Below are 20,276 nucleotides of genomic sequence, written 5' to 3'. Positions count from 1 at the left end.
ATTTGACTGTTTCTCTCCCAGCCAAGGATCAGGACAAAACTAAGTTTGTTTTTTTTTTGTTTGTTGCTTTAGGTCTCTTCCAACACAATTGAGGTTATATGAGAGACCGCTGAAACAAAAAAAACAAGCAATCTAACAAAAATAGTACAAATGTAAATCAAAATCATAACCTAAAGATATCATAAGCTAAATTATAAATAACCAAGAACAAACAGACAGAAGATTTACAGGAAAAAAAAAATATCCCCTGTCAAAAATACAATCACAAACCAAAGAAGCAGGATAGGCTAGTAAAGAGAAGAAGAAACGACATCACTATCGGATCGTACACCCATGCGAACATCATAGGTATATGATTCAAGGGTGATGCTCCCATCCAACCACCCGCACAAAACTAAGTAATCTCATTCCAAGACAATGACAGGAAACAATGGGGGGATAGAAGACACAGCATGTACCTCCATGCCCACTATGGGAGGTCAGGATCCCCACTTATAAATATTTACACCATTCTTCCTCTCTTGAATTACAATGAAATTTGAAATTTAAAAAAATAGGGGGGGGGGGGATTTAGATTTGGAAATTGACAACTCTAACTATATTTCTACCAAAGTCGTTCAAAAATCATGATATCGAAAGTTTCCTACCTTGCGTCTTGTTTTTTAGTTTTCACTAGAAACCCACATAATAAGGTTGTCTAGTCAAATAAAATTAAGTCGTTTCCCTGAATAGATTTTACCATAAAACAGACCTGCTTACTATCATGAAAAATTCATAGAATTACAAAATTTTGGCTCCAATTTCAAAACTTTATGAAAATCTTTGTCAATGAAACTTAGTGAAAATAAAAGTTGATGCCAGACAACACAATTTTAAGTATTTTGAAGTATTTAATCCTTGTTGGGATAAATTGTTGATTTTTAAAGTTACTTTAGCGACTACAATTTAGACAGGTCTGCATAAAAGAAATAGGTTTATCAAAAAAAAAAAAAAAAAAAAATTATAGTGCCTGCTGGAGTAAGTTGGCAGAGTAAAACTAGATTATATTTCATTGACACTTCAACCCCAAAATCATGTAACACTGTTAGGGAAAAAAAATTTCCAAACTTTGTTTTACTTTATCCGGATCAATCATTTGTATATTAACAAGATGGGGCAATGCATGGGAGCAAATCACTATTCAAGACATTAGAAAATTAATTGGATCATGAAGAAAAAAAGACTACACATTCATAAAGCAAAACGGGGGATCGATAGATTCCATCAAAATTTGAGAATCATGTCCCAAATTTTGATATAGCAAAAATGCTGTGTATTGTTTAAACAATGGTGGATTTCAAATTTTACAATATATTTTCATGTAAAATTAAGTTGATATCAATAAATGGATTATTCTTAGTGCTTCAGAGATGGAGTTAATGGTGGTTTCTGTAGCGTGAAACCGACAATAGAAATTGATTGCAACCCTTTCAATAGGATGCAAGATCTATCACAAAGTACTTTCCACCTGATCTAACAGACCCAGCTACCCAGTCACTGCTGAATGGACATGGGCTCAGAAAAAAATCTTGACTGAACCCGGGGTTTGAATGGGGTTGAATTTCAGATTTGCGTTATTAATAGTTTCAAGACCACAAGCTTCTAAACTTTTGGGTTTTTTTCTGTCTGGCAATCACTACATTCCCCCCGAGGAGCATATACCCTTCATCTGTAAACAACAAATACCGTAACATACACAGATCTGCCAACCCTTCTAATTTGCTTGGGAAATTCCTGATTGGGTTGACTTGTTCCCTACCTCCCGATTACAGATAGATTTTCCTGATAAGGGCTTCACATTTTATTATTTTTAAAAAGGATTGTTAAAAAACATGATAAATGACAACAATTGAGAAATATGGTAATATAGTTTAATCACCATGGTAATGTTTGATATTATAATATGGTATATAGGGTATACAGTGCCTCATTTTCAAGTATTCATTTGATTTGGATCTTGTAATAGCAACAGGATGACATCATCTTATCAGACTGCCCTAACCAACAAAAGGACAGTATCTGGCTGACCTAGATCCATCCAGTTTTGCTGCAATTGACACATTTAGTTTTTTTCATTCATAATACTCCACCTGTAACTTAGAAAAGACGTAGAATGTCATCTCACATACTGTTTGCCAATGGTTAACCACAATGCAAATGACTCGCCCCATTTTCACAAACAAGCTGTAACTTTAACAGTACCACTTAGATACTGCTAGCTTTTCAAGTCGGAACAGTATTTTAGTACTGGATAGAGCAATCCGAGACCATCTCAATCCACAAACGATTGTTGTCTCACATTAGACTAAGCTGCTGGTATCATTGCAAGGGTGTGGTTGGCACTCACTTGCCGAGATCAGAACAACAAGACACTTTATCATAATTTGGCTACTAATGCCACATAGATTTCCCTCTAAAAGATTACCTCGTGAGTAATAGATCATCTCAAATCCCTTGTAGGTTTCACTTTGATCTGTGCGGAAGACGACTGTTGCATTTTCCCGAGCAACCAAATCCCTTTCAGGAATTTCCCTGCCACAGATGGTAGTCAAGGGTCGTCTTCTTGAATTTGCATCATACACAGTCAAATTGTCAAAACCACAATTATTAGCTGAACCTGGAATCAAAATATATTTCAAACAGTTAGTGAAAACTTAGCAATCAGGGACTGGAAATATGTGTCAAATAGTGCCATACAAAGCAGAAAAAAAATCACCCTTAAAAATCAGATCAGCCTCCTCGACTGAGGTCAAACCTCAGATTGCCTGATTATCAGTAAGATATGCTCTGCGACAGTAAAGATTATTCACATTTATTTTATTAAAGTTTTATTTTAGTAAGAACTGAATTCATCTCACTCGTTATATTTCGGTAGGCTTAGAAAAACTTTATCTTCTAATATAAGTTCATCTTTCCTTTAATAGCCTTCCCTTGAATTAATTTCAAATAAGTGAATACTTTTCGTTCTACCTTCTGTCACGTAGACACTTAATATAAAAGCTGACCGATCTAATCTTCCTCACTCACTTCTCTCTACAATCTATGCCCGGACAGCCACCCATTCCATTCCTCACATTATATATATATATATATATATATATATATATATATATATATATATATATATATATATATATATATATATATATATATATATATATATATATATATATATATATATATATATATATATATTAAGATTTTTATCTTTTGGGACTTTGTGGGATATTTGATGAATTTTGATTTCCACCATCAAGATGCCGGAGCTTTTGCCTTTGCCAGTTCAGTCACTGAAGGATCAAGGATCAAGCCTGAGCCCGTCGGAGGAATAATACAACCCTTTTCAACTGGAAGTGGAATCCCACAAGCCTACCCGTCTGATATTATATTGTCATAAGATACGTAATGCCTTCATATTTCTATTTGTAACTGCCATAATCATTATTAATCTCATTTAATTAAATTTCATCTTTCTTTTTATTTCATCTTAAACAAATCTATGTATAGCATTTACTAAATGGGCTCATAGCGCTTTACAAGCAGTCCCAAGTCAACATCAACACTTTACATGAAGGATGAAACATTTATTTTTACATTTATTTTTCTACAATGTTGTTACAAACCAGGTACTCATTTTACACCTGAGTACAATGAGAAAATGTGCAAAAAGAGCCTTTTCCAAGGACAACATTCCACTGCCCACAGCGGGAATCAGAATCCCTGAGATTCATACAATATAACACAGCTGCACTACTAAAAAAAAAAAATAAACAATAACATAAGGACAATCACATGTAAATATTATTTAAAAGGACTGGTATATTTCAACAAGCAAATTAAGCTAACAAATCAAGCAACTCCTACAATCAATACGTCAAGGCCACAGATCTCCTTCCAATAGCATTCAGTTACCTAAAACTATTTCGAAACTTGTTATAATTTTTCCATGTCCTCAAAATAGAGGCTACTCACTTCAGTCATTGTCATTTTGTACATATAAAAGGAGATCAGGTTCCTTTTCATAACATGTGTGACACGTGTATAGTAAACTCTTTTTACCTCATCATTATCATTATAATTACCATATCAAATCCTATGTTGTCAACTCATCATCATGATCATCATCACCTTTATCATCACATTATCATCAAATCACTACTTGCTAGTTGCCCTATCTATCATTTTGTTATTATCATTATTATGTACCATACAGACCTTCCATCTCCAAGTGTCTGAACCTAAGAGCTATCAAACTGTTGGCTGGTGGTTGGATTATGTAAGTACAATTCATGTTGTTCTCGTAATCCTGGGGATATCCAGGGGATGTGAAAGTACCCATCTGGTCAGTGAACAAACCACCGCATGCTATGGACAACAGAAAGAAATACAACATTATTTAGAGGAAAGGAATTGGCCGGAGGAAATTAAACTTTAATGAATTAAGTCTACACTTAGAAATGGTCATGGAGGTTAAATTGAATGGCCCCGTTATCAGAATCATGAAAGGAAACTACATTACATTTTTTTAAAGTACACATTAAACAAAAGTTATAAATCAAACATATAATAAAAATCTGACCCGAGTTCCAAGATGCAGAGAATCCATTGCCATTGATGGAGGCATCAGATCGGAATACCACAACCATTCGTCTTGTTGATGACCTCAACACTGGGGGTTCTACATTACTGCACCAGGTTCCGAGACTGACCAAGGTGCCATTGACAAAGGAGTCGAATGCCTAATAGAAAATATATAAATAAAACAACAACAAATAATGTATACAGCTAACTTAATCAGTTAAAGTCAGTCTGCCATTAATAACAATAATAATAATAATAATAATAATAATAATAATAATAATAATAATAATAATAATAATAATAATAGATCTTTATTGTCCATAAATATGGCAATTTGTCATTTCGTTACACTTGTGGTAACTATAACATCAAACAGGTCTCTCTCTCTCTCTCTCTCTCTCTCTCTCTCTCTCTCTCTCTTTTCCTCTCTTTCTTTCACGTGTGCGATATACACAACATAACATATTAATTTCGTTTTCAATTTGTTACAATTGTGGCAATTCGACACAAAATATTATCATTATTATCAATTGGTCAATTGGTCTAACATTAAATAAATTAATCAGTCAATCAGTCAACATATCAGTCCTTGGTTTTGCTGTACCGTATTAAATATTCAACATTTTTATTGCTGTTGATTTGTACTTGTTAGTTCTACATTTAACCTGACAAAACCTTCTCCTAGATGGTAAAAGATTAAATTTATGGTATAAAATATGTTTTTTATTGTTGGTAATTGAGAATGCTTTCCTTTCTATTGCTTTTCCATGAATTCTCTCTACTCCATCAAGAGGATAGTTTATTATTTTTGCTGCCTCTTTGATAGATTTTGAAATTTTTGATTTATCTTTAAATTGGCATCCGCCAAACCATATATAGTGCAGCCAAACGCAATTACACTTTTAATCAATGAGTCATAAATCTTAACATAGTTTTCTTCCCTACTTGAAATGTTCTCAATTTACTTTGGATGTATATTCTTTGGGCAACTTTCTTAGATATTATATTAATATGTTGAGAAACTGAGAGAACTATCAATAGTTATTCCTAAATATCTAAAATATTCAACTACCTCAACATCATCTTTATCGATCGTCACGCATTTTAAGTCCTTTTTATTTTTTACACCAAACACTTGCTCTTTAGTTTTTTTCAACATTTAATTCAAGCTGATTTTCTTTACACCAATCAGTGAAGATATTAATTTGTTTGAAATAATTCTTTTCGGTAACTTTATCTTTTAATAAACCAAGAAAAGCAGTATCATCTGCATATTTCACTATAAAACAATTTTCAAAGAATGGTCTGAAGTGTATAAGATGTACAGGATTGGGGAACTCACACAGCCTTGGGGACATCCGTTCGACAATGTTCTTTTGTTGGAGATATTTTCACCCAATTTTACACAATGTGGTCTATGGGTCAGAAACTCTTTGTACCATTTAATAAGGTAGTTTAGAATATCCATGTTGCACAATTTTTGAAGCAAGATATCAGTGTTCATCACATTTAAAGCTGACAAAAAGTCAACATACAGGATTCTGGCACAATTCGAGGGCGTTTGGTCAAGGTGGTTTGAGATCGAATTTGTGGCGGTTAAAAGTGCATTTTCTACACTGAGATTTTGCTGGTATGCATATTGATACGGATCTAGCAATTTCAGGTCATAACATTTTTGTAGGAGCTCACATTAAAAATTTTTTTCTAAACATCTCATGACAAGCAATGTAAGCACCACTGGACGGAAATCGTTCAATACGGATGGGCAATGCTTTTTTGGAACTGGAACGACAATCAATGTTTTCCAAAGTACTGGCACAGACTGTTCATCGATAGACCTTTGAAATAAGTTTGTATAAGGTATAGCCAGCTGTTCGTGACAGTTTTTCAAAATAGTTCCGGAAATGTTGTCTGGTCCTGGTGCTTTATGTTCTTAACTTAAAGTTTCTTCTTCAACATGTGGAGTTGTCTTATTGTTGTTTGACAAACCGTTGTGCACAGATGGGAGCCTGCCAAAACGACAGTAAAAACATCAGATATCGTTTTTCCTTGTGGGAATGGTAATTTCTTTTGGTCTACTCCTCCTATGCTTTCCTTGCGCAGCCCAATCTCAGTTGTCGCTCCATTTTGTTTTTGTATTCAACCTTTTCTTCTTTTATTGTTTTTCTGATCTCCTTTCTCTTTTCAAATTCTAGTTTAATGTCACCACTCATATAGGCAAATTTCTTTTCATTGAGAATATATTTCAGTCGTTTTGTAACCCATGGCTTATTGTTAGGAAATATCCTAATTTCTTTTTTTTCCACGCACAAATCCACACAAAATGTAATATAACATGTCACAGCTTCAGTCCATTCACCAATACTGTCTCTTTCTGCCATAAATGTCTCCCACTGAGTACAGTAAAAACAGCCGTTCAGTCACTGGATTGCCTCTGGAGTCCAGTTGGTTTCTCACTTTTTGATTTAGAGGTCCTAAAAGAATTGTTATGATCAGACGTGGCTATTGGTTGTTTTCGTAGCGCTTTGTAGGCGTTTTTTATATTGCAATAGCACAGGTCAAGTGTGTTGTTTCCTCGTGTTTTTCAGGTGACTAACTGTTCAAGTTCAGCTATGGGCAGCTGACAGTGATTATAATCACCAACAATAATTAGTGGACTGTCCGGGTGGTGTCATGCTCACTTAGTAATTTGTATGCTTTATAAATTTTTGCGCTAGGTGGAATATAAACATTAACAACGATCACAACCCGAAACTCCAGAGGCAAGTAGTGTGGATGTAGAGACAAAGAAAGTAGTTCAATATCAGAAGTGTCGATTTGATCTTTTATATTTACAATTTTACACCATCTATCATTTACGTATATGCATAGGCCTCCCCCTTTGTTTTTACCTAATGAAGTGTCTCTATCCTTTCTGTACAAAGTAAAATTTGCCAAATCAATACTATTATAATAATAATAATAATAATAATAATAATAATAATAATAATAATAATAATAATAATAATAATAATAATAATAATAATAATAATAATAATAATAATAATAATAATTAATAATAGATCTTTATTGTCCATAAATATGGCAATTTGTCATTTAGTTACACTTGTTATAACGTTAAACGATAACTGTAACATTGAACAGATATTTCACTCCTACTTATCTCTCTCTCTCTCTCTTCTCTCTCTCTCTCTCTCTCTCTCTCTCTCTCTCTCTCTCTCTCTTCCTCTCTTTCTTTCACACGTGCGATATACACAACATAAACATATTCATTTCGTTTTCAATTTGTTACGATTGTGGCAATTCGACACCAAAAATTATCATCATTATCAATTGGTCAGTTAATCTTACATTAAATAAATTAATCAGTTAATCAGTCAACGAATCAATCCTTGGTTTTTCTGTACCATATGAAATATTCAAAATTTTTATTGCTGATGGAACGAACGTTGATTTATACTTGTTAGTTCTACATTTAATCTGACAAAACCTTCTCCCAGATGGTAAAAGACTAAATTCATGGTATAAAATATGTTTTTTATTGTTGGTAATTGAGAATGCTTTCCTTTCTATTGCTTTTCCATGAATTCTTTCTACTCCATCAAGAGGATGGTTTATTATTTTTGATGCCTCTTTGATAGATTTTGAAATTTTTGATTTATCTTTAAGTCGGCATCCTCCAAACCATATGGTGCAGCCAAACGCAATTATCGGTGTCCATAGACGAAAACCATGTTTCTGTAAGACAAATAATACATGCATTTTTATAATCATAATCAATCTTGGAGAGAGCAGTCTTTGCTCTGGGTTCCCTTTTTAAAAATTATTTACTCATAATTTATATATGTACAAAATATACAAGCATTGTGGTGCCTTTAACAAATCAATAATTTAAATAATTTTAATCCATTGTCATGTGTGAGGGGTCTTTGTTTAAATAGGCTAATTTAAAGACGACAGTGGAAGCTTGCTAAACTGACACCCCTCCCAATCCCAGCTTGTGATAAATAGATTATTATCCTGTATAAACACAACTAAAAATCAATACATTGCCACCCATCAAACTTATGGCAAGAACTTAGTGTATAAAAATAAAAATACTGCCAAATTCAGAGCACCTCTCTTCAAATGTTCAAAAGAGTTGGCAGGAATGTCTTATAGCCTACCTGGACGTGGTCATTGTGACAGTTGCCAGCCTGCAGATCGAACGGAGGATTGAACCTGAGGTTGACCACATATCCCGATGGAACATTTATATCCCAGCGACATTCCACATTGTGAGGGTAGCTGGATGGGTAGTTTGGGGATGCTATGTTTCCAGTCATGCTGTGGTATAGACCACCACACCCTGTGAAGACAGACCATAAACCAAGGCAAATTTGAACAGTCAATAGTAACAATAATATTTAGCACATGTCCTCAAAATACATTAAGTTTTGTCGCATTGATTTGTTTCCTTTTTTCTTTAGCCTATTTTCATTTCGTTTTTATATTTTGTTTGATGATGGCTTTATTCAATGTGGAGTTCTTCAAAATGCTAATGGCCTCCTGGTTTTCCCAAACATTAACAACATTGCAAACTTTCTGTCGCCATAGGCAATAGAAAAGTGATATTTGATACATACATGATGTCAGCCCTGGCTATTGATATGGTTTATCACAATAATCTTATTGATTACAAGTACTGATTTCACATTTTTTATAAATACACGTTATGTTTAACAATGTAGCGATCAGTAACAGATCATATGGTCAAAGTTGCCCCAACAGCTTAAAGTCTTGCGTATATAGATACTAAATGACAAAGTCGAAACACGTAACTTTACAATTTTTATTCCAATTGTTGATAGGAAACTAATCATATTAATAAATTGCTGGGATAAAGGACTTTTGGCTCATAAATATAGAATATGTTAAATGTTACCCCATGCAGCGTTGTGAAAAAGCAATGACAAAGTAATGTTGCCCAATACCGTGATCATGTGTATTTGATAACATGATAGTCATCAGTTGGATGTTTGGCAACATAGCTTTATTTTCCATCTCATCTAAATTCTCTCTCCACCCCAAATTGGTCTTATCCTACTCCAGAATGTACAATAGAATCCAAGGCCAGGACTTTTAAAAAATCATGCGATTGAACAACAGGCTCCAATGGTAACACTAATTTTGTCAACTTTGGTATCCCTACTGGTAATGATGACATGCCTGAATATCCAATTAATCGTTCTTCTGAACATAAGAAATTCTCCATCCATCGTCTGATGTAGAGATATGATCCTGAGCCCATAATATAACTTAAACCAAGCCTAAAAGATCAAATATTTTTCACAACTTTTCATCATCCCATTGAAGATGGATGTTAAAATTTTGTAGAGCAGCAGTGTTTTGTTCAGAAACACTTAACAGACTGCAAGCCTCGCCCTATGTGTTTAATGTACATTATTTGGCCAAATGTGTAGAGTATGACGTTTACCACAGATAAGGGCCATATAAATGCAATCTATTATTTTTTATAAGGAGCTAACTTTTAAAGACTGGGTTGAATGCATTGCTTGTCATGGCTGGCCCCATGAGGCCCAGGTAGTCTTGGAATTTTGACCAGGTACATTAACGTGTAACCTGTGTTTATTTTTTTGTGTATTAAAATCCAAGTTATGATATTAAAAAAAAAAACAAAAAAAAAAACAAACAAACAAAAAAACAACCCGACCTTTTATATAGAGCAATATCCACTAAACGTGTTCAAGCGCTTTTACAAAGGGTCCATGACCAACAGCAACATGTAATATGTAGAACCGGAAGTGAAGCCTGTCAGGCAATATTACAATTTTTTTTTTTTTCTGACAGAGACAATGCTGTTAATGGCCAGGTACTCATTTTAAACCTGAGTATGGTGAGAAAATGTGCGTAAAGAGTAATTTCCAAGAACTCAACACTGTACCGAGGAAAGCACGAACCCAGGACTTTCTGATCCGAAAGCAAATGTCATACCACAAGATCACATAGCCACACGTTCAATGACAATATATACAGTCTGAAACAGCTCAAATTAACCAGCATGCATTCCGATTTACCGGCTGTAATTATATAGAAAAAAATCTGTCACAGAGAAATTGTTCCCATAAAGCGGGTGTTCCAATAACTGGCTGTGATTGTATTATGTGAAATCAGTAACAACACAAAATTTACCTCCTGATGTAAAAGAGTATTCTAAACTGAATCCTCTTGAGGATTCAGAATAATCAGTTTCCATGACAATCCTGATCTTGTTGCTCTGTGAGACAAAATCACTGGGAACATCCAAACCACAATATTTCTTTGACATTGGGGAGCTAGGCAATCCACCATTATAGATCATCAGATGATCATAATCACACAGTGTGTGATTCTCAAAGGAGAAGTCAGAGAAGTGAACCTGTAACAGTAAATCAATAAGATTATACATGAAATATTTTTTTTTCTTGTTCAGCAAGATATCACAATATCCATAAAAATGTGCTCAAAGCTTCACAAGGGGTCTAAAGCAAACAACAATATTAAACACGTAGGATGGGCCATGACACCATAAGGCACAATTACACTTTTTTTTCTCGAAAAAGACAACAATGTTACCCATTAGGTACTCATTTTACAGCTCAGTGCAGTGACAGAATGGGAGTAAGGAGCTTCTTCTAAGGACTTAACTTTGTGCTGTCAATGACAGGACTGGGAACCAGAGACCTTCTGGTCTGAAGGCAAATGTCATATCACATGACCACAAAGCCGTGTCACAATGTGACACTTCTTTTCAGCAATAGGCCAAGTTGAACTCAATGTAACATGTGATATAATGAACCAAACGTAATATGAGCTGCAGTGAACTAAATGTAACATGTGATGCTAAAGTGATTAATAATGTAATATGTGAAGCAATGAACTCAGTATTACATATGATGCAATAAACTAAATGTAATATTTTTTATGTGATGCAATGAACTAAATTGAATATGTGACCCTCCGCCTCGAAACGGTATTAAGTCGGATTCTTCAATTTTGGGTTTTTGGTACCTAATCATTGCTTATTTTATGCTTTAAAATTTGATATCAAATTGATAAAATTCGGATTATTCATTGCCGAGATATGATCGTTTCAAATAGGGAATGTGTAAAAACCAAGTTTTGAGAAAATCGACTTTGAAGTGAGGCACCGTTTTCATGCACAGTCAAATCAATGGGAAAAGATAACTCCTTATATACGGGCATTGAAACTTTGACGAGAATAGTAAAATTTGCAGAGACACCAATTTTCAATTTGACTCACAGGTATTTCAGACACCACTCGGAGGATTTCAATGCCGAAAGAGGAATTTCCGCACAAAATAGTGAATTGGGACGGTATTTGGTATTGTGTTTAAATATTGTATAGATAACTGATTAGAACTATATTATGATATATAAACATATTGCCGAATACAACCCCAAAGTTTCCTTATTTCCAATGAAGTAAAGCTCCAAAACCTAATGGTAGTGATTGTAGTAATGGTGGTAGTGAGGATGATGTGGTAGTGTTGGTGGTGGTGGTGGTAGTAGTAGTAGTAGTAGTAGTAGTAGTAGTAGTAGTAGTAGTAGTAGTAGTAGTAGTAGTAGTAGTAGTAGTAGTAGTAGTAGTAGTAGTAGTAGTGGAAGTGATGATGATGTGGTGGTGGTGGTGGTTCTAGTTGTAGTAGTAATGATGATGTGGTGGTGGTGGTTGTAGTACTACTGGTAGTGATGATGATGTGGTGGTGGTGGTTGTAGTAGTAGTGGTGGTAATGATGTGGTGGTGGTGGTTGTAGTAGTAGTGGTAGTGAAGATGTAGTGGTGGTGGTGGTTGTAGTAGAAGTGGTCATGATGAAAATGTGGTTGTGGTGGTTGTAGTGTGTGTGTGTGTGTGTGTGTGTGTGTGTGTGTGTGTGTGCGTATGTGTGTGTGTTTGTTTGTTTTTGTTTTTAAGGGTTTTATGGCGCTTGCAACCCATTAAGGTCATATCAGCGCCAGTAAAAAGGAAGAAAATGGGATAGTAAAAAGTTCTAGAATTACAATAAAGCATCCAAGAAAAGGGAAGACAAAGGGGAGTTGGTTCAAATAAGAAACAGGTGTAGATTCCAAAAGCACTCTATCAAAGTACTTAGTTTGAGATCACTAAAAGTCTCATTCAGACACAAGCACAGGTCCCCGCTAAGAGGAACACACTCAAATGTTTTACAAATCATATATAATATAAAGAAAGCATAATACAGTGCATAACAGAGAGATGATTTACAATGAAAAAAATATCATCTCCAAAAACTAATTATACATTCGACTGTTTCCCTCTCAACCAGGGCATCTGGCCAGGACCAGGACAAAACCAAGTAATCCCATTCCAAGACAAAGACAGAAAGCATGTTGGAAAACAGATATAAGGGGATAGAAGAGACAGTATGTACCCCCCCTGCCCACTATGGGAGGTCAGGAACCCCGCCCAGTGTGTGAGTGTTTGAGAGAGAGACAGAAAAGGAGAAATGTTAGTAGAAAAGTTCTAGAATTACAATAAAGCATAAGAGGGCAAAGTGGAGGGCAAATAGGTTGTGATTCAGACTCTATTATTGGTTAATTCAAAGATGAACAGAAAAGTTACATCCCGTGAGGACCATTAATGTGTTTACAATTTGTTAATAAAAAAAATAGACAGTGAAAGAGAGAGATACAGATGAGAAAAAGACTGAAGAATAGATTAACATCGAGTTTCCAAGCAGCGCATTGGAGGAAGGACAAACGAAGTAGATCCCATTCAGACAAAGACAGAAAGATGTTGGAAAACAGATAGAGGGATAGAAGAGAGAGTAGTAGATATGGGAGGTCAGGAAGAGGTGTGAGTGATGAGAGAAGAGGAGAGAGGCTGAAAGTAGAGAGAAACGAACTGAAAAGAACGAGGGTAAAGTTTGAGGCAAAGTATGTGAGAGTATAGGAAGACGGAAGGTGGATGAAAGTACAGGAGGATGAGGGTGTGGTGAGAGAGAGAGAGAGAGAGAGAGGAGAGAGAGAGAGAGAGGAGAGAGAGAGAGAGAGAGAGAGAGAGAGAGAGAGAGAGAGAGAGAGTGAGAGAGAGAGAGAGAGAGAGGAGAGAGAGAGAGAGAGAGAGAGAGAGAGAGAGAGAGAGAGAGAGAGAGAGAGAGAGAGAGAGATGAGCTAAGTTTGTTTGAAGGGTTTTTACGGCGATTGCAACACTGATTCAGTAGTATTGGTGGTGGTAGGGGTGGCGTTGTGGTGGTTGTAATAGTAGTTGCAGCAATGGTGATGTGATGGTGGTGGTAGAGATGATGATGTAATGGTGGTTGTAGTATGGATGGTGATGTGGTAGTTGTTGTAATAGTGGTGGTAGGGATGGTGATGTGGTGGTTGTAGCAGTAGTGGTGGGGACGGTGATGTGGTGGTAGGAATGGTGATTTGGTGGTTGTAGTAGTGGTGGTAGGGATGATGATGTGGTTGTAGTAGTAGTGGTAGTGATGGTTGTAGTAGTAGTGATGATGATGTGGTGGTGATGGTGGTTGTAGTTGAAATAGTAGCAGTAGAGATGATGATGATGTGGTGGTGGTTTGTAGTAGGAGTGGTAGTGATGATGATTTGGTAGTGGTGGTTGTAGTGGTAGTGGTAGTGATGATAGTGTGGTGGTGGTGAAGATGATGTGGTGGTGATGGTTGTAGTAGTAATGGTAGTGATGATAGTGTGGTGGTCGTGGTTGTAGAAGTAGTGGCAGTGATGGTGGGGGTTGTATTAGTAGTGGTAGTGATGATGATGTGGTGGTGGCGGTTGTTGCTGTAGTGGTAATGATGATGATTGGTGATGATATGGTGGTGTAGTAGTAGTGACTGGAGGGGGTATCCTTGGAACAATTTAATCTCACCCGAATTTGACGGAAGTTGCCCGTAACCCGAAATATTTTGATCCAGACCGGATTTTTATCCCGGTGAAACCGGAGTTTTGGACCACTGTATTGGCATGAGCTTAGAATAGACATTTGATAATGTACATACAAATTTTTGAAATAATCCAAGAATTACTTATCTAGTTATTCATTATTATGTAAGATGTCCTTAAAATAAATAAAACACCCCAAAAAAATGCCGACAATTTTATGACATTGCTCAAAAGATAATTAAATAAGTAATATGAATAGAATTATTAATGTGACATTTTTGTCTTATTTATTAGAGGAAATAGGATTTCAAAATGTCAAAAGTTAAAGAAGGGTTTATAATTTCAAAGTTCAGTTTTGAAACTATGTAAAGCCGGGTGGGCAGGGAAAGAAATATCAAGAAACAGGATGAGAGTGGAAGAGAAAGAATGAGAGAGTAAAATACACACACACACACGTGAGAGAGCGAGAAAGAGAGAGAGAGAGAGAGAGAGAGAGAGAGAGAGAGAGAGAGAGAGAGAGAGAAGGGGAGAGAGAGAAGAGAAGAGAGAGAAGAGAGAGAAGAGAGAGAGAGAGAGAGGAGAGAGAGAGAGAGAGAGAGAGAGAGAGAGAAGAGATAAAGAAAAAGAGGAGCGAGAGGGGGAGGGGAGAGAGACTGCTTGTGCATTCAGAGGGCAAGAGGGAAATAGAGTAAAGATTGAAGCCTGACTGTATAACTCTGTGTGTGTGTGTGTGTGTGTGTGTTTGTATGTGTGAAAAAACAAAAGTGAGACGGAGAGAGTGAGGTAGACATGAAGAAAGGGATGGAGGTGGAGCAAAAATTGTAGGGATAGTTTAATAAAGCATTTTGTTTCAAAATAAGTCATAGTCAATCAACTGGAAACATTGACCAATGAGATTGCAATTTAAGAAATGGGCTGGTCAAATTATTCATTGCATTGTTTCCATTTTGAGTCAGATGACAGCTTGAGGAGGAGGTGGGTGGGGCTTATTGTGTAATGACAGACATGTAAACATGTTATTGAATCTGTCAAGTTTTTCTTAGCGTTCACCACATTGTTGATTGTCTAAAAAGACTCCCCCTTCTTTCAGTATACAAAGAAAGCACGACAAAACGAACATCTCTCTCTCTCTCTCTCTCTCTCTCTCTCTCTCTCTCTCTCTCTCTCTCTCTCTCTCTCTCGCTCTCTCTCTCTGTCTGTCCCTCTCTCCTTTTCATCTATTTCATCTATCTATCTATCTATCTATTTATCTATCTATTTATACATTGATAGGCCCATTTCTCTTTCTGTTTATCTATCCATACATCTAACTCTTTTTCATTTTTTTGTTACACGCATTTCCATCAGCAGTTCATTAATTGTAAAAGGCTCTATTAACTATTCTGCTTTTGTGCTTTAAATTAAATGTTTATCCTACAACAATCTCTGTAAGTGTAAGATTGCGCAACTCTTGTCCTATTAAAGTCTTAGCATGTCCTATAATTTCATGAATAAAGAAAGAGGGACAAAGGACCCTCATCTCAATCATTAACCAATGCAGATAGACAAAGAAGTAATAGCACGCGGTGAATATTAAATACATATGTAACACACGCATGCTGACGTCATGACACATGGCCCGGACATTTTAATGGCCAACAGGTGCATATGATGATCCTTGACCAATCAGAATCATTCATTTGTAAGGTTGTCAGGGAAAAACCTAGACTCTGTTACAGTTTTTAAAGTTCATTATTGGTTGAACCATGAAATTATGGAAACAGTCATGCATTCCCGGAGATAGATAAAGACACGCCTTTGCTGTGGTATCTTACATGGTATTGGTGTACGAAAAGACTTAATATTACTAAGTTTTGGAAATGGTGGCTCTCTGAGAGAAAGTCAACTCTCGTTTTGAATGTCTCTATGATAGTTGCATTTTAAAACTTTAAATTTATATAACTTATCGTCAATATCTATGTTGAATAATTATGTTTTCATGTAGAAAAATGATTGTAGTTTCTGAAACAACCAAAAAATGAAATTTGATAATTTTGACCATTTCCACTTTAAAACCGGTTTTCTTCGTTTTCCAAATCCCGACTTAATACCGCTTCAAGGCGTAGGGTCACATATATGATACAATGGACTAAATGTAACATGTGATACAATGGACTAAATGTAACATGTGATACAATGAACTAAATGTAACATGCAATACACTGAACTAAATGTAACATGTAATACACTGAACTAAATGTAACATGTGATACAATGAACTAAATGTAACATGTGATACAATGAACTAAATGTGACATGTGATACACTGAACTGTAACATGTGATACACTGAACTAAATGTAACGTGTGATGCAATGAACTAAATGTAACATGTGATACAATGAACTAACTGTAACATGTGATACAATTAACTAAATGTCACGTGTGATACTAAGTGATTAATTATAAATATTGATTTCAGTAAATCTATAATTCACGTCATCTTTTGTCATGTGCTCCATGAAATAAAAGTTAATCATTACAACAATTTTTTTTTTTGACAAAAAATAATTCTATGGTTTTTGGGAAGGGGGTGTATTTTGTGTATAAAGTATCAAAAATGAAGTTCAATAAATTGTCACAAATTTCATTGCTAAAAGTATGTTGCTTGAGAGCATTGCAAATTTTTTCATGAAAGCTTTTTACCAATCCCCAATATATGTCAGATTGGCGAATGATAGTGTGGAGCGGTCCCAAGCATGTTTAGGACCACCAGTTCTACAGTCCCTGGGAAATGAGAACCGCAAGGAGCGGTTCCGGTTCCAAGAACCGGTTCCTTTTCGACATTGGCCATTCACAAGGCATCGTTGGGACCGTCAAAGAACCGGTTCTTTTTCGACATTGGCCAATCACAAGGCTTCGTTGGGACCGTGCCTGCAGTAGATGGCAGTAGAACCGCTAAGTGTGAGTGCGGAGAAGGCTTATTACCTCAAAACATGAAAATAGTGCTATAACACTATCCATTAAGCATGTGTGTGTGTGTGTGTGTGTGTGTGCGTGTGTGTGTGTGTGTGTCTGCGAAGATTGATGGAGAGGGTCAGGTCATGTTAGTGTTAGGGAAAAGGGATTGTTAATATTTTGTGTCTGTGGCATGCTGGACCAAAAGTATGGGAAGAGTTTATTTGGATTAGTTTTGTTATTTTGTTTTTTTTTCGTCTCCATTCCTTTTTTCTATTTTTGTGCGGCTATGCGGTCTTGTGTTATGACACTCGCTTTCGGATCGGAATGTCCTGGGTTCGAGCCTCGCTCTGCACCTAGTTGAGTCCTTGAAAGACTCTTTACTCACATCCTATCACTGTAATCAGGTGTAAAATGAGTACCTGGTCATCAACAGTGTTCTACATGTTACGTGTTGTATTAGTCAGAGACCCTTTGTAAAGCGCTTTGAGCATGTTTAGTGGATATTGCCCTATATAAAAGCTCAGGTTTGTTTTTTTGTTTTTGTTTTTTACTTTTAATTTCTAAATATTTCTACCTTTGGATAGGACGCCAGTCTATCCCAAAGTACTTTTCGCCAGATCTAACAAACCCAGCTACCCATTCACTGCTGAGTAGCCAGGGAGATCAGAAAAAAAAGCTCGACTGCACCCGGGATCGATCTCTGACCCTTTGCGTGTAAAGAGAATGCTCTATCAACTGAGCTATCGGGCCCCCCAAATAATCTAATGGGGGTTTTAAAAATACAGAAGTCATGATTGTTATTTCTGAAGAAAGCAATAGTATGTGAAACTTGTATCATTTAGTTAGTTAAGACACCAAACGAAATAAAAATATTATTGTATTATTTAATGACGAGAATGCGATAGAAAGGAGTGGTGACATCATAGACAAAATAAAAAAAACAGACCAGCGAGGTTTGAAACACACACACAAATACATACATCTTATAGTAGTCTCTTTCATTTCAAAGAATAACCCATTAGAGAAGAGGGGTGATGTCGTCATAAGAGATCATTGTCATTGTGATTATTAGTGTGTAGTAAATTTGGAAATTTACCCCGAGTAATGGAATCGTCCAAGGCGGCACGCGGCCCTTCTTCCCCCACCCCAAACACAAGAGGGCATATAAAAAAGAGGGGGTTGGTGCGATTAATTAAGTAGGATGGATGGTGATTGGTGGAAGAGAGGCTAACGACCTTGGCAAAAGAACCGAGAAAAGGCAGTAAAGAAACTAGAATCGCTGGGACCGTTAAAATAGAAAGGTGATAAGTGAGGACCGCCAACTGTTCTTCACCTTGGGACCGGTTCTCAATTTTGAGATAAGGAACCGTGGGACCGGTTCTCAGCGCGGCACTAGCATATGATATTCCATCAAGGAGAACAAAATGTTGTACATAATGTTTTCTCAATGTTTAATAATGATATTTAATTTCCACAAAAATATTTATTTATATAGCCAACATTCTTTTATGGTGTTATTACTAAATGATTACAAAGATATTAGAATATTTTCTATTACTGTTTGCTTCAAATATAAACATATTAGACCTTGTTCCTGTTTACTAAAATAATTCTGGCCAGATTCTTATTCCACCAATCCACTTCCCAGGCCAGAGTAACCGATGAATAAATCCCTGGTCTTCAGTTCTAATACAGAAATTAATCTTTGTTTAGACTTTATGCCAGATATATTAGATAGATCCAGATACCCAATAAATGTCTGGTTTCTAGAGCAATTAGAAGAAAAAAAAGGTTAAAGTTAACCAGGAAAATAAACCTTGCGCCCCACATGTCAAGGGAAGACTGAAATGACTTGTCTATTGCAGGGACAAGAGTTAAGTTTCTTGATCAAGGGGAAAAGATAGATATCAAAAGCAGGGATAAGATCTGGTTTGATGTTAGTTTGATGGCAATCTCCTTCCCATCTCATCATTGAAGCGTCATATATTACCAAGCTGATAACTCAACATCTGCATGTAGAATTCCAGTCTTATTATGGAGTGTCTACATACACGGTAACCAGGCACCTAGCATAAGGATCGACTTGAATTCTGTCATTCCTACTCCTACCACCCCCACCCCCCCCCCCACCCGCCCCGCCCTTTGTGTTTGTTTGTTTATGTGTATGTGTGTGTTATAGGCAGAACGTAAGCAGTAGCGGGGCTGCCAGACAGCCAAATGCCTGATTAAATTGGCCAATCAGAGAATCTATAGTTTGGTATTAGACGCCCACTACCCCATCTTGGTTGAGAGAGAGAGAGAGAGAGAGAGAGAGAGAGAGAGAGAGAGAGAGAGAGAGAGAAAGAGAGAGAGAGAGGAGAGAGAGGAGAGAGAGAGAGAGAGAGAGAGAGAGAGAGAGAGAGAGAGAGAGAGAGAGAGAGAGAGAGAGAAACGAGAGAGAGAGAGAGTGAAGGTTAAAAGAAGGGATGTACTTACCCTGATCCTGTATCCTTCTGGAGCGACAATCTGCCAAATACAATTATCATTGTGGTCATAATCTCTAGGATAGTTGGGACTTGTTATGACTCCAGGCTGTGTATACACTCCACCACAAGCTACAAATGACACAGGGAGACACTATTATTAAGGAATTGTACTTAGTAGCTACACTTAGAAAGAGCTGCTTACCTTGGTTTCCGGATAATTGATTTTATTGTACAAATAATGATCCGTTATCATTATCTAAGTATTTTTATTTAAATTGAGCTTTTATGTTATATCCCCTTCTCGTGGTCAAAGTGCTTTACAAAGGGTCCA

The 20,276-nt window shown here is 36.2% G+C and overlaps 1 protein-coding gene across 3 annotated transcripts in view; it reads right to left on the bottom strand.

Moving 5' to 3' along the window:
- The window catches only part of LOC144958147 (cubilin-like), a 232,482-nt gene that overhangs the window by 34,030 nt on the left and 178,176 nt on the right, over positions 1 to 20,276 (bottom strand). For all 3 annotated transcript variants that reach the window (XM_078889900.1, XM_078889901.1, XM_078889902.1), the window contains 6 exons: positions 19,956 to 20,074; positions 10,813 to 11,038; positions 8,787 to 8,968; positions 4,619 to 4,778; positions 4,255 to 4,404; positions 2,465 to 2,656 (listed from right to left, as the gene is read on the bottom strand). In XM_078889900.1, the coding sequence (XP_078746026.1) occupies positions 2,465 to 2,656; positions 4,255 to 4,404; positions 4,619 to 4,778; positions 8,787 to 8,968; positions 10,813 to 11,038; positions 19,956 to 20,074 (1,029 nt within the window). The remainder of the gene's footprint in view (positions 1 to 2,464; positions 2,657 to 4,254; positions 4,405 to 4,618; positions 4,779 to 8,786; positions 8,969 to 10,812; positions 11,039 to 19,955; positions 20,075 to 20,276) is intronic.

The sequence above is a fragment of the Berghia stephanieae genome, chromosome 12, assembly GCF_034508935.2.
Source record: "Berghia stephanieae isolate SIO BIC M18660-M18661 chromosome 12, UCSD_Bste_1.3, whole genome shotgun sequence".
Taxonomy (NCBI): Eukaryota; Metazoa; Mollusca; class Gastropoda; order Nudibranchia; family Aeolidiidae; genus Berghia; species Berghia stephanieae.
Note: the sequence above shows the minus strand (reverse complement) of the source record. Positions and strands in the feature narration are given on the sequence as shown.